The following is a 15,439-nucleotide window of genomic DNA, read 5'->3' on the forward strand; positions in this document are numbered from 1 at the left end:
ACTTTTGTCTATGATATTTTTCTGGATGTTGCTTTCTTATTTTAAACTAGTATTTATTCTAAGGAATGAATAAACCCATGGACTCTTGACTGAAGAGCAATGCTTTCCTACTTGGAGTTCTTTATCTGTTTCTGAAATTTGTGTGAGGAATAGACATGTAACTCATCAGGGCAGGAGCATCAGTGAACAGTATGGACAGGCTGTCACCAACTCTGAAAGGTCATGTAATTCTCATTTATTCTACCATGGTCCGAGGTACTACCATGTAGCAGAGTCTGGCTTCCTTGCTTTGTAAGTTAGCATGAGTTACCATGGAGTTTCCAGTACAGGGCCCAGAACACAGGAGACAGTTATTCAACACTTAGTATTTATTTCCAGAGAATGGTGGGGTCAGGCAGCTCCCAAAGGAATCTGTGTACCCTGCCTCAGGAGCCTGTTCACAGGTGGTCAGGGTATAGATTCTCTAAGAGCAAGAATGTGAGCCGGGCGGTGGTGGCGCACGCCTCTAATCCCAGCACTCGGGAGGCAGAGCCAGGCGGATCTCTGTGAGTTCGAGGCCAGCCTGGTCTCCAAAGCGAGTTCCAGGAAAAGCACAAAGCTACACAGAGAAACCCTGTCTCGAAACCACCCCCCCCAAAAAAAAATGTGTTGTAAGTTTACCCCCGAGTCTTGAAGCCTATCTATGCCAAGTGCTGAACACATACCAGGGCAATCACCGAATGGTCAGCAAAGCAGGTTTTGGGCATTATAGACAGGAATAGCGGGAAAGAGGCACCCACTTTTCAGAAAGAACAGCACACCTTTGAGTGGTCACATTTTAGATGCATCTTACGGACGTCTCAGAAGCATATGGTAAAAAATATGAAATCTTTTACATCTTGAAGGAATCAAGGACCAGATTTTACAGGTGGTAATGTAAATTTGTTTTTTCCACAATTAGAAGATGTGCTACCAACTGGTGTCTTATCTCAGATGGATTCACATGCTGAGCAGGCTGGCATCTCAGGGATGGTAGGTGGGAAGAGACTGACATGGAGTTTTTATGATTACCATCAAAAGTGAAACAAGATCGGTGACCTTTACTTCAGAAGAGGAATTTCATCAGGTGCATTGATTTAACCAGTGTCTCATCACTAATCAGGTGAGAGTGGTCTAACTCTGACTTATTATACTACTGTATTGAGCTATAATTCTTGTAACGTAATTGCTAAAGTGTGCAACTGTAACAGGACAGGCCCACAGGGTGGAGGAAATTGGCTCAGACCAGTTGCCAAAGCATGCACATAACCTAATCCTTACGAGCCAACCTGGAGTCAGCCTGAGGGCCTAGCAACAGGCACTGTCAGAGTTCCTGGTCACTATCAGAGGTCCTGGTCGCTGTCACAGTTCCTGATCGTGCCCAGCTAATGAGAGACAGCCACACAGACTGGGTGCTGGGAGGAGGGTATATAAGGCCTTCCCTGTTATTGAGTAAATAAGTTCGTTATTTGCCTTCAACGGACTCCCAGTGTCTGCGCCATGGACGCCCCCTCCCCCTCCCCCCAGGGAGCCATTAGAATCTAAGCAACATGCAACCACTTCATTTGTTCTTTGAAATTTTAAATACATTTATTTTATTGAACACTGATGGTTCAGAGGCTAAGATTTCCCCAAAAGGACAAGTGATGAAAGACTGGCTTCCATTGTAGTAATATTTAGAAGTGGGGCTTTTGCTATTCTTAAAATCATATGCTTAGGAATAACAAGACTCAACCAAAGTGCTGAATATTTCCAAATTTCTTACCCTTTTACCGCAACTCTGAATCACACTACCTAGGATTCCTTCCCTTCTCTGTCTCTCCTGGCTCTAGGGACTGAACACACACCTTGTGCATGCTAGGCAAGCACTCTACCACGGAGTTACACCCTAGCCCTTCATTGTTTCCTTTAAGACAAAGTTTCCCTGTGCAGTCTAGGCTGGCCTTGAACCCCTGATTCTTAATAACTCAGCCATCCTGTAGCTGGTTTATGAACACACAAGGCCATGATATGCCTGACTCTAGCTCTCTTATTTGGGCAGACAAGCTCTTGAACTCTCAACAACCTATTACTATTACACTAGTGAGAGTTCCAGGATGTCCAGAGCTGTGGTTAACAGGGTCCCAGTGGCCCTGCTCGTCACAGGGCTGCAATGGCAGACTCCGAGAGTGCTGGCTGGCTTTCTGTCAAGCGATGAGATGGTGAAGCCCAGTTTTCTAAGTCACTGTCTTTCAATATGCCCAACAAAAGAAAGGAGTCATTAGCTTAAGAGGAATGCATTTAACTAACTCCCTCTCGGTGGGGGCTCAGTAGTTAGTTTCACCTCAGTAAATACTGACTACAGGAAAGAAAGAAACAAACAAAAGTTGATTTTTAAAATCACATTTACTAGCTCACATAAATAACTGGAGAACAAATATCTATCTTCCCTTCTGGATCCTCAGCATAATTTATCATAGCTTTTAATAAACTACTATAAATATCTAAGAGAAAAATGAATTTTAAAAACATGAAGAAGCAGATGTGAAACACTGACAAGCTGACATTTTTTTAAAGATTGACCCACTGATTTGCAATTTTTATTAAAATGAATTTCACCTATAAATATGAGATAATTTGTAATCCAATCGTGATTTGTTTGGATAACAGTTGAATTTTTACATTAAAAAACTGCAAAGCTTCAACTAAGGGACAAATAAAACATTCAGACTTGAGCTTACACTTTAAAAATTCTACCAACATTAACAAAGAAACAATGACGTCATAGTAATTTACATTAGTACCATGGTCCAAAATACATCTTCCATTGCTTTTCTATTGCTGCTGCTGCATGCAGAGGCTTCTAGTGGGAGTTAGCATAGAGTTTGTTCTTGATGAAGACAACACTAGACAGATGTTGCCTGATGTCTGGGTAATGCTGAATGTGACAAAACCAGCGAGACACATTAAGATATTTCTCCTTTTCTTGAACTGTCAGGTCAACCTAAGTAGAGATTAAAAACACAACATATAATATTCACTGTGCACAGGCAGAGCTGTCAGCACTAGGAGGTAACTGACAGAAACTGAAGAACACCCAATCCCCCAGTTTTCGAAGCCAACATATTCACATGTAAGTGAAAGCTGCAGACAGCTGTGATAGCAATACATTTGTTACTACTTTAATGCTCAGTTCAAAACCAGACGTGCTTTCTAGGAAAGGATCAAGCTTTCCATAAATATAAAAATTGACATTAGTATAGAATTTAGAGGCCCAAAGCGTTTCTCCCTTTATTAGAAAAAAAAAAAAAATGAGAGATAAAAACTTTCAAAAGGCTAAGATATAGTTCTTTCTCTGATTTCTTTTTTTTTTTTAATTTTATTCATTTATTTATTTTTGGTCTTTTTTTTTTTTTTTTGGTTTTTCGAGACAAGGTTTCTCTGTGTAGCTTTGCGTCTTTCCTGAATCTCACTCTGTAGACCAGGCTGGGCCTCGAACTCACAGAGATCCACCTGGCTCTGCCTCCCGAGTGCTGGGATTAAAGGCGTGTGCCACCACCCGGCTCTTTCTCTGATTTCTAAGCAAGCCTCAAAAATGAAGAGTTTCTGATGTCTAACATACTTAACAAGAGATCATTTAATAAAAAAGAAAGAAGTATGAATACATACATTATAAATATGTACATATTTTACACACACATGCATGCACGCCCACACACGCAGAGACTATTGCCACCTTCCTTCTCAACTTCAGAGGGAGAACCCCACTGAGACAGTGAGCGGCTTAATTTCAAGTGCTCACAGTTAATACAAGGTAAGGCTGTGTCTAGTGGCACGTGACTTAGAAAGGGGCTGATTAAACACCTACGAAAACACACCTCAGTCTGCGGCAGTAAAGACCTATGTTTTAGTGGACACAGCAGTGATTCAGTTACTCTCTTGGATGCAGACAGAGGTGCTCATCATTCCCATGGGATCACATCCCAAAGTAGGTGGTAACTCAGGATTTTTCTCTAAGACAAATTTTGGAATTAGGTTGTTCCGTAAGAGGAAGTCAAGTAGGGCAGTAATGGCAGCTGTGATCCCATGTGTGGGTGGTACAGCCCTTCTCCTGTGGTTAATTCAACATTTGTAAAGGATATCTAGGTCTCTAATACACAGAAACAACTTGGGCCCCACAGGTCCACCTCCAAGCAGAGGTCTGCATGTCTGCAGGCACTTTTAGTGAGATGATGTCCTAAGGCTGATGTATGGAGGTGTGCCTATAGACCAATACCTGTCAAGTCACAGGACCCAGCAACATCAAGGACAAGTGAGTCTGCAATAACTATTATAAAACACAAAACAACTTCAGTGTAAAGGCTCACTTTTTTATAAGAGAATTTATGGTTTCAAATATTCCTGATTTTTATATTTGAAATAACAGAAGCATGTGATAATCTAATATTGAAACATGAGGTAATTACTTGTGGGCCTTAGTTTGTACTCAGAAAATACTTTGTAAATGAACTATTTTTTTTCTAACTCTTTACCAATATATTATATTATATATTTATATAATATACCAATATATTATAAATTTCACCATGAACTTCAAGAGAAAATTGGGGTTTTGTTTGCTCTTTTTTTGTTGTTTGGTTGATGTTAAGGGCTGAATATGGGGCCCTGACATGTCAGGCAAGTGCTCTACCATTCAGTTGCCTCGAAGGCCCCGAAAGCCAAGGTTTTTAAAAAGTTTAGGGGGGGGGTGCAGCTCCGTGGCATAATGCATTTCTGTCCAGCTTGTGCTAGGTTCCATTCCTAGTACTGACCGCAAAATGAAAGAATGAAAGAATTAACAGTAACTCCTTAAATTTAAGAGCTATTTCATTACACCAAAACTACTTAGCCATTTCATGGTGTGTCATTTTTCAGGGTGAACTAAAATACAGAGTAAGGCATTTCTAAACACTATGGTAGCAATAATTATTTGTCTTTAGCTTGTGCACTGGTGTTTTGAACCAGGTTGAAAAGGAATATGCACATGTCGTATTTTATATTGTGAAACATTTGCTAACATACAGAACTAGTTAGTATTTGTTGCTACCATGCCCATTATTTAAACAATACCAACTGATGATATAAATCAAAATAAATATGCCCCATCCTACAAACTCCACAACTGGAGTCTCTAATATAAGGACTATAGTCCAACCTAAGTATAAAATCACTTTTATTCTAATAGCTTCTCAATCTCCTAATATTTTCAAATTAAATACAACAATTTTTGGACAGATGATCTATTACACAGTAGTCTCAGTTGGCTTAAGCTAAGTTACTCTTCTACTAGAAACACACAGGCTTCCTAAATGGACCAGAGCATCCTTTTAACATCCTTCCACTGCTTAGGCCTTGGAATTAGTCTGAGTCTGAGAAAAGGGCGACTGAACCTGGGATATCACCTCTGCTACTTTTTAAAACACATTTTTCACATAAAGTTACCGTCAATAAACCAAGCAAGAGATTTTTCTCTTTCCTGAACTTATTCTATTGTAAAAAATGCTTCTGATGTGATCCCTGGGCTGTTTCATTTATAACACTGGCTTCCTAGCACTTTCACCTAGTTATTATTATTATTATTATTTTAAACAGGGAAACCCAAGGCAAATGCTGCTTCCTGCCTCTCACTGGTCTAGACAGCAGTGTCTCTGGTGGTGCCGGCTCTTCCTCCTACTTACTCACTTTTGTTTATATTGGAACTCAGTAATGACTTTGAACCTTCAAGCCAAACAGATAACATTCTGACTGACTTATTTTCCACTAGGAAATGTGGGAAACATTCACGCCAACCCTTTGCAGCCTGGCCTCAGTGCTGGCTTTATCCTTCCATTGGCACCAGGCTGGCTCTGGACAGTCAGTATTCTCGGGACTCTTTCCTATTGCTTTCCTTCTCTTCTCTTTTCCTTCTCCAAGAACCAAATTCCACTGGTGCTCAGAACAAATGCATTTCCACCCAGAACAATCTCATGGGCCAGCCACAGCATCCCAAAGAATTCTAACAATCTAGAGGCACAGTCTGTCTCTAGACTGTCTCTCAGCAGAATCACTGAAGAAGGCAGTTGGTGATAAGAGTTGGAATCAACAGGCACATTATAGGCATTGTTGACAAAGCATACTATAACATGCCAAGATGCGTTAAGTTAAACCCGAATTCAGAACTTCTCAGCCAGAGCTGTAACTCTGGGCTTCCAACAGAAACAATCTAAGAGGGTGATTTGATTACCCCAAGGTTCCTGGATTGTTGAAGGTTTTGTTTCAGACACTGGGCCGATTACAGAGTAAGGATTTAACAACATAAAACACTAAGTGAAGGCATGCAAGGTTGGCAAGGACCAGTATGCTGCTATAGGAAGCAAAGCTGGAGAAGCTGACGGACACGAGCAGGTGGCCAAGCCAAACTCAATACCGAGCAGTTACTCTCCTCACACCTGTGTACACGCCACAGATCCAGTTAACAAAATGTCACCTGCGGTGTCACCCTATCCCATGAGGGCTTTAGTTGATGAGGCCTATGCCTTAAGAAGGTCTTCCTTCCTGTGAATACCTTGCCTGCTCTGACTGGGAAAGGGCACACACCCATGGTGAAGCTTTAGGAATTATTCTATTCAATGCTGCTTTGAAAATGATAGTCCTAATACCTTTAATCACAACAGTCACCACAGGTGTAGGAGATAGATATTCCAGAATTGGAAATGTAAGTAGGATTAAGTGGCTACAGATTAGGATAACCCCAATTTTAATATTCAGAACTGAGGGAAACAGTTGAAAGTCTCCTAAAACCAAAGGCCTTTCAAGAAGCCCGACTCATAATTAAGTAACCGTGCAGCTGGAGCTACGAGTATTTTGTACTATAAAATTATGGTTTTGTTCACTGCTATGGCAGAGCAACATTACACAGGTTCCTGCCCACAATCTGCATGAGCCCAGCAGAGGAAAATTCAAATACACACTTAGTTTGTGTGAGTTCCATACACTTTACTATCATCTTTGTTTTGAATCAGCTGGGAGGAATCGTCCTTCTTAATGACAGCTTTATGCTACAGGAGGCCAGACCTTAGAGCTCTGCAGACAATCACCAGCTTGCTGGTAGTCACTGCACATTTCTCCCAGGATTAAATAACACCAAAATATGTGCCATGACTACATGTGTAGAAGCGACCAACTCTGTTGAGAGTTGGTCAACTGCCCCTGCATGTGGGTAAGGCGGCCATGGTCTTGCTCAGGTCAAGGCAGGGGCTCCCCCAAGCTGAAAAACTATGTTTGCCACCAGGAGAGATGGTTAGATACCTTAGCAGCAAATCCTCTTTCCCTTGGAGGCTTTTTTCGTTTTGAAATGAGGTAAGTTGTACCACGTCATCATTCTACGTTCAAGAAGCTACTAAGGCACACTGAAGCTAGAATGGAACAAAAAGAGGCTGCCGTGACTGCGATGTTTCAGCTCCAATGAAGCTTTCTTCACATGTAAATAAATTACTCTAAATATACTGAAGAACATAACTAAACACTACATTTCACTGTAGCTGCACAACGCAAAACAGGGACACATATGGGTACAGAATACCGGATACTGCTAATTTCACAAGCTTGCATCAGGATAAGTCACTATGCTGAGTCAGGAGGGCAACAAAGAAATAAGACACTGACTTCACATTCCTGGCTTTGTGTAAACGAGTCATATTTCTTCTGAGTTCAGGGACCATTCACCTACTACATTTCCCTGTAGCAGCAGAGTCATGAAAAGCTGCCTTTCACAGCTAACACGCTGCTTTTTGATGAGAAATTATATGCCCATTCTACCTGTTAGAAACTTTAGATACGACAACTCCTTTTCTAGCCAAGGACAATCATATTCTGTAGATATTTGTCATGTGTCTTTTTCCTGTGTTACCTGACTCTTTAAATGATCAAATCATATGCTGACCAGAAATCAGTACTTGGTTCCATTTTCTCTAATTTTTTATTTTTATGTAAAACAACCTATCTTTTCAACAAGATTAGTAGTAGTTCCTTAAAAAAATAAAGGTTGATGCTCCTTTTATGTCCCTCTGAAATATAGCACAGTGGGCAACACAGGAGGCGCTTGATAATTTCAAGTGTAGAATAGGGAGCGCTATGCTAAGCTAATCAACTGGGCCATTACAATGTTCCAGAACCTAATGTACCCACTTGAGAAAAAAAGCCTCCTTTGTCCTGTATCTCACTATGTAGTTCTGGCTAGCCTTGAACTTGTACAACTCTCCTGCCTCAGTCTTCCAAGTGCTAGGATTATAGGTGTGTGTCACCATATCCAACTTGGGCAATAACTGTAAATAAAGTCAAGTAAACCAGATTGAGAAGGGTGGCTTAGGTGGTGGACTAACACTAAGACAATTCATTAGTTTCGGCAGGAGGCTGGTGCCATCGAATGTAACCTAAGTGCTGGGACAGCACGTGTTCCACTGTAGTGGGGAGTAGAGACAAGGGAGGCCTGCGGACGTCCAGTGCAGATGGGATTTTTTCTGTATTTCTGCCCTGTGCTTGGCTCAGTCTGGTCATTTGGAGCCTGCGACTGCAGAAGGCAGAATCTAACTGTATCACTTCTTACTATGGTGGTTTACAGTTTAGAAATGGCTTTTTATACACTAAGATCTGCCTTGGTCCTTGAAAATATATCTAGACAAGTATTTATGTATCTTATTCCTTGGAGAGCACACAATAACCTTCACATTTACTTTATTATGGAAGCCTGACTGTATGAGGTGTGCCAGGAATTATGCCAGACAAAAAAAGAAATCTCTACAACTGTGACATAAGCAGTCTGTGACAGCGATTTCCAAATAGTGATTATAGTACAAGCAAAATAAAGTCCAGCTTTAGGAAGTCCTCCACAGGGTCAAACAGAAACAGAGAGGAGCACTTCAGGATGCTTCGGGAGCCTGAGATAGCCCTACGCAAGGAGGCAGAGCTGGAGCACAGACACACATCTGAGGACATACAAACAACTGCAGAGGAAGGTACCAAGGACCTGGGTGCAAAAGAGAAGAGCAATGCAGAGACACGGGTAGGAAGAGCCCAGCAGCCAGCAGACGTCAGGGGTGTCACAGCTCAGGCAGAGAGACAAGGTCAAAGCCCGAGGGTGGCAGGAGGCAGAAGGAAGTCCTTCCGTGCTGACAAACTGTACTTGCTGGGGTTAGGGAACTACTGAATTACTGAGAAGGAAAAAGCCTGGTCTTAGGAAAGATGGCCTAGTGACCACTCCTAGAGCCCACCTAATTTGTATCTTCTTTATCTGGACCAGAGATAATAAAACTGACTGATACTCAGGGAAAAGCCACTCCAGATCCCAGGAAGGAAGAGACAGGGGTGTGAGGACCCAGCAAGTAGAAACACCAGGCCCTGACTGGATATGTGAAGTGGAGAATATAGAAAATGTTATGAGGTCTTTTCCCACAATGGAAGAAGGTTGAGAGTTTTTTTAAGGAAAAAAAAAAAAAAAAAAAAAAAGACCTAAGAAGACATGAACTCAAGACAAACTGCCTGAGTTCGGGACCTGGGTCTGCCAATTAGTTAGATGACACCTGACTGACCTCGCTGTGTCTCAGGAATACTGCAGGAAGTAATAGAGTGAAGAGAAAATAGGGAGTGTTTGTAACTGTAAGTAAGTTTTGGATGATGACACGTGATTTAAACTGTAGAGACTAACCAACGCTTAGAGGATCAATGTGAAGGAATGAGAGAAAAGAGAAAACAGAGCGGGAGATGACCCAGAGGGCTGGCAAGGAAGGGAAGCTGACGTGTGAGGCTAGGGGGATTTCCTTCCGGGGCCAGCAATGGGAGAAAAGGTGGTTGAGGGTTGATGAGCAGGCGGGCTGAAGATGAAAGAATTCATTGAAGGAAGAGGAAGGGCGTGAGGAGAAAGGCTCTAGAGCGAGGAAGTCAGAGAGAGAAAGACCTATGGACACTGGGAAGGAAGGGGAGCTGACGACTGCACACGCCTAGCTACAATGGGAGTGAGGGACTTTCTAGGCCCAGCAACCTAGACTTGTGTAATTTCTAGAACGGCTCTTTGTACACAGGAAACGAAGACTCTAACATGGCGGTAACGTACAGCACAGCGGAGCAGCTGGAGGCGGCAGTAAGACGTGGCTGACATCAGCAGAAGGGCGACACTCAATGGCAAGGGAAATATACAGTAAAGAAGACTCATCAAATTATGTTAGGATAGCAACCCAGATACTTGATTCAAGAGCTTGGGTAGGAGGTGGACAGAAGGTGGGGTACAGTGGAGTGTGTGTGTGGGGGGGGGTGCAGCTGATGGTGACAGAGCCAGAGGTAGAGGCTGTGGAGGAAGAACAGGAGCAGAAGCTGAAAATGCAGCAGCAGAAAAGGGAGCGCAGCTCTGCAAATGGACTATGTGGCAAGTTTTGCCTACAGCGCCTTCTTTAAAAATAACCTTTTATTGATATGATGAAATGTAGATCTGATTAAAATTCACAACATTTAAAAAAAGTGATTCTGAATACTACAGAAAAACCTACACACCACCTGAATACTCACTATGAAGCGGTGGAGCCCGTAGTACAGAAGGATATCCGCCAAGGTAAAGTTATATCCTGCGAGGTAGACTTTATCTTCAAGATAGGAATTAAGATCCTAAAAAAAGAAAAAGTGTTTTAATTCAAAAACAGCAGCCATGATGAGCTGTTGTGGCATATGGCTTAAAACATTTAGAAGGCCACCCAAAAGAAAAGTACTGAGACTTAAGTTCCTAAACTTCATCTTTAAGGTGGGTGTGGTGGCTCACATCAGCACTTAGGAGAATGAGGCAGGCAGACTGGGGTGAAAGCAGTGTGAGGAAACCCTTTTGGAAATAAACAAAAAACTGACAATAAAAAAAAAATCACAAATTGGATGCCAATCACCTAAAAGAAAAAACTCCAACAGAAACAACATTCTAAACACCATCTATGATCATGTCAGAGTGCAATGTTTGTTCTTTTTTTTTAAATTTAAAAATTTTTTTTAAAGATTTATTTATTTATTATTTATACGGAAGAGGGTGCCAGATCTCATTACAGATGGTTGTGAGCCACCATGTGGGTGCTGGGAATTGAACTCAGGACCTCTGGAAGAGCAGCCGGTGCTCTTAACCTCTGAGCCATCTCTCCAGCCCCTCAATGTTTTTGTTTTTCTTTTTTTTTTTTTTTTTTTTTGGTTTTTCGAGACAGGGTCTCTCTGTGTAGCTTTGCACCTTTCCTGGAACTCACTTGGTAGCCCAGGCTGGCCTCGAACTCACAGAGATCCGCCTGGCTCTGCCTCCCGAGTGCTGGGATTAAAGGCGTGCGCCACCACCGCCCGGCTATGTTTTTCTTATAGTATAAAAAAATGCTCACTCTGGCTGGGGCTCAGTATAAGTGCCTGCACATGAGCACCCACATAAAAGCTGGGCACAGCAGTGTATGCCTGTAACCCTAGTGCTGAGGAGGCAGAGACAGGTGGATCCAGAGCTTGCTGGCCAACCTCTCTAGCCATCGGTAAGCTCTGGGTTTAGTGTGAGAACTTGTCTCAACCAAACAAGGTGGAGAAAATCGGAGATACCTAAGGTTGGCCTCTGGCTTCCAGCTGCACATGCTCACACATGCACATACAATGTTCACATGCATACAAACTAAAGATGCAAAACTTAAAAATCATGCTTTTGTTAAATTTTCCCAACATAAAAAACTTCTCAGATGATTCGCTCCAGAAAATTGTTATTGGTGTTTGGTATACATACATACATACACACATATACAATCTATCTATCTATCTATCTATCTATCTATCTATCTATCTATCTATATACACACACACATACACACAATATATATATACACATACCTATAAATACATAAATATGCATGTTACACTTTGCTATATATATATTAATACTTTAATTAGGATTATATACATAACATAAAATTTACCACCTAACCATTTTAGGAATGCACCTGGAAGGTTAAGCCTGTATAGTTAAACATGTTCACAGTTTCAAACTGATTTCCAGAGCTTTCCTATCAAGCAAAACTAAAGCTCTGTCATTAAGTGGCTCCTCCTCTCCCTCCGTTCCCTCGAGGCACTGGTAACCACTGTCCTGCTAGGTCTCTGTGCAGATGCCTCGTGGGACTTACTTATTTCCCTCAGTGCAAAGGGGAATGGGAAAGGCGGCTAGTGACTAAAGACCCCGAGAGGAAGGACTTAGGCTTCCTGGCTCCTGCAGCGCAGCCTACAGAAACGGTCCAGATACCTTCAGCAGGCTGTGGGTATCTTCTTTACTGGAGTGTCCATCTACTCGAGTGATCCTGTACTCTAACCACTGCTGAACGATTGCCTTTTCTTCGGCGGTGCTCCCTAGCAAGTGCTCTTTATTGGCTTGCTTGACTAGATGGGTCGCGATGGTAGCCAATCCCATTAGACTTGGGCCATTGTTTGTTTGTAGAACTGGAACCTAAAAAAGAAAAATTCTTCAGAAAAAAATTAAAAGCAGACCATCATGATTGTAAACTGGAGGTAAGTACTAAAATCTCCAATTTTCAGAAATATTCTATAACACTAAATTATGTATAACTGAAAGTTAAGACACCAGCAGCCACAGGATTTACAATTTAATGGCATGCTGGATGATGTAACTGGTCATAACACCACCGAAACGGTTAAATGTTATCAAAATTCAGAACCAGGAGCATACAACATGGAAAAACAGAAACCACAACACTATTAATTTCACTCAGGATTCCCCACACTTAGCTACATGTAGTGGCCCTTGTCTGTAATCGCAGCAACTTGAGAGGCTGAGGCAAGAGGATTACACATTTCAGGTCAGCCAGGGCTATATAGGGAGACCCTGCCGCCAAAACAAAAAACAAGAAAAACAGATTGTCCCTACCCATAAACCAAATAATACCTGTTTAGATAAGATTGTATAGCTTTACTACATCTAACATCTTATTGGTTGAGTAGGTCTATATATTTATTTTCTGCTGTGTTGGGGATAGAACCCAGGGCCTTGCACCGACACATCCTCTGCCCCGTAAAAGTTTATTTCTTACTCATGTAAAGCCTACAGAAGTTTGAGGAGACTATTTTGAAACAGTGCTCCAGCAATCCTGGCTTCTGCCTTGTAGTAATTCTCTTGAAATATCTCTAAAACTGCAACAGGGGAGTAGCCAGCCCGAGATACTTGTACCAGCAATCAGATGTTTCCATCCGGAAGCAATGTTCATCACCTCTTCATGTAACCACTCAGGCCACTCAAAACTACAAGGACTAATACTGTGGGAAATGTAACCCTTCCATGCATCAATTGGGCATGCTCTGAGAATTCTCCTAGACATCACCTACAACCAATTTTGGAACCCCTTACAAAACAAAGGAAACAGATTTCTTTCCCCCTTTAGAGCCTATAAATTCCACAAGAATGAGGACAACCTCTTTGCTTGGTTTTCTTTCAAACTTAAAATTTTTATTTTATGTATATGAGTATTTTGCTTTCATGTACGTCTGTGCACCACATGCATGCCTTGGAGACCAGAATTCGATCTTGGATTCTTTGGAAAATTAAAAACCACACCTGGTGAAAGTATTTACTAGGAGCTGGGCGTGGTGGTGCACACCTTTAGTCCCAGCACTCCCAGAGGCAGAGGCAGAGGCAGGTGGATCTCTGTGAGTTCAAGGTTTACAGAGTGAGTTCCAGGACAGTCAGGGCTACAAAACTCAAACAAACAAACAAACAAACAAACAAACAAACAAACAAACCCCCAATTCCTCACTGTATTCCTCCCCAGAGCTTGTTCTGTTGGGCTCTTAATTGCTGGTGACTGTCCCTCATACTAAATAATCCTCGAGAGCAATATTCATATCTTGGCTGGTTTCCAAAGCCAAATGTGGGAGTAGTGGCTGATGCAAAGGAAACAGGATAGAGTCAGAGAACATCACCTCTCGGAAGGCTAGCCTTTGCAGCTTATCACAGGCAAGTCATGGAACCTTCCCAGTGTCACTTTAAAGTAGTGTAAACCCCACAAGACTGCTACGTTTTGGACAAAAATTTAACCTGCACCTAATGAAAAAAACATCAGGGCCCAAACAGAACAAGTTATCTGGAACCACTCCCCCAAATACACATTCAAATTGGGTTTCCCACTACCATTCTTCCTCTAGTACAGTCTTTCCAAGGCTAATAACATGTTACAAACAACCCATTTTCAATACCCTAAGAAATCGGAATCCTTACACCTCACCAGTCACCCCACAGTCCCACACCAGGTAACTTTCTCAATTCTCTGCACAATGCACATCCAAGCCAATGTGTTCCCGGTATGAGCAGGGCCCCGTTCCTTGTTCTCTCCGCCAAGCGGCTACCAGGAATCACTCTGTACTGTTTGCCGGGCCAGCCAGCCGCCTGCAGGGCGAGTCTCCGGCCGCATACCCGCCCCACCCCCGTGACTGCACGTAAGGTGGTCGCTGAATAAAAGGAGCACTCACGGCCGCCAAGAGGGATCTCAACCCACAGCTCTGCCCAGGCCTCCCCTAACTGACTTTCCGCTCCCGGAGGGGATGATGACATTTGCCTGGAGGTCCAGACCAAGTCACGCGGCCCTTCCCGTACGCACGTGGGGCGCAGCGTCCACTCCCGAGACCCGGCGGGATCCACTCTCGAGTCCCGGTAAGCTCGGGGTCAACTCGCCGCTCTCCCGCCGCCCCGCCTCACCTGTCGCTCGCCCTGAGCGCTGTACTTATTCCCCGGCCTCAGCCCCAAAGACTTCTCCAGCAGCTTCAGCTCCGCGGCCGCCGCCATCTTCTGGCCCAGCTCCCGGCGGAGGCGGAGGCGGAACCGGGACTGCTAAGGCATTGATAGAGCAGGAAGTCCGGCCTCCACAGATCTGTCCCACGATTGGCTGGACGGACGGCAAGCGCGCCTGCGCAAAGGGGCGGGTCTTAATAGGGGGCGGGGCCTGGCAACGTTCTGATCCAAGCCCACGGCTTTGCAGGGGGTAGTGAAAACCTTCCCCAAGAAAAGCACTGAGTCCAGATAGTTTCACTGAACAGTGGATCAGAATTTTAAAGATTGAGTCATTGCAATGCTACACTATTGTAGAACGTAGAAGAACAATTTAGCCTATTTGTTTTATAAATATAAAACACTGATTCCCAAACCCATCACAGAGTTCTCCAAATAAGAAAACTATAGACCATTCTTGGTTAAAAATAGGTGAGGGCCAGTGATCAAGCAAGGTGACTTGAGTTCTGTGGTGGTTTGAATGAAAATGCCCCCCATAGGCTTATAGGGAGTGGCACTGTTGGAGGAAATGTATCACTTAGAGTGACTTTGAGGTTTCAGATATCCAAAGCAGACCCAGTATTACTCTCTCTTCCTGCTGCTTGCCGA

The 15,439-nt window shown here is 43.0% G+C and overlaps 1 protein-coding gene across 2 annotated transcripts; it reads right to left on the bottom strand.

Moving 5' to 3' along the window:
- Positions 1 to 2,384: 2,384 nt before the first annotated feature.
- Positions 2,385 to 14,923, bottom strand: Eef1e1 (eukaryotic translation elongation factor 1 epsilon 1). Of its 2 annotated transcripts, XR_006072567.2 has the most exons (5): positions 14,762 to 14,923; positions 12,302 to 12,502; positions 10,573 to 10,668; positions 7,324 to 7,430; positions 2,864 to 3,001 (listed from the first exon to the last, which is right to left on the bottom strand). XR_006072567.2 is itself a non-coding variant. In XM_006972784.3 (4 exons), the coding sequence occupies exons 1-4, from the start codon at positions 14,846 to 14,848 to the stop codon at positions 2,861 to 2,863; spliced, it is 525 nt and encodes a 174-aa protein (XP_006972846.1). In that variant the 5' UTR covers positions 14,849 to 14,923; the 3' UTR covers positions 2,385 to 2,860. The 2 variants fall into 2 exon arrangements, 1 of the variants encoding a protein (XP_006972846.1); XM_006972784.3 differs by lacking the exon at positions 7,324 to 7,430 and having other exon boundaries at positions 2,385 to 3,001.
- Positions 14,924 to 15,439: the final 516 nt, after the last annotated feature.

This window comes from Peromyscus maniculatus, chromosome 5, assembly GCF_049852395.1.
Source record: "Peromyscus maniculatus bairdii isolate BWxNUB_F1_BW_parent chromosome 5, HU_Pman_BW_mat_3.1, whole genome shotgun sequence".
In the NCBI taxonomy this organism is placed as follows: Eukaryota; Metazoa; Chordata; class Mammalia; order Rodentia; family Cricetidae; genus Peromyscus; species Peromyscus maniculatus.

Bases quoted from the DNA above. Each gene is read 5' to 3' on its own strand.
- Eef1e1 (XM_006972784.3), bottom strand. From the start codon at position 14,848: ATGGCGGCGGCCGCGGAGCTGAAGCTGCTGGAGAAGTCTTTGGGGCTG. The intron at 12,503-14,761 runs GTGAGGCGGGGC...TTTCTTTTTTAG, and splicing joins GCGCTCAGGGCGAGCGACAG to GTTCCAGTTCTACAAACAAA. The intron at 10,669-12,301 runs GTATCTGGACCG...TTCTTTTTTTAG, and splicing joins ATACCCACAGCCTGCTGAAG to GATCTTAATTCCTATCTTGA.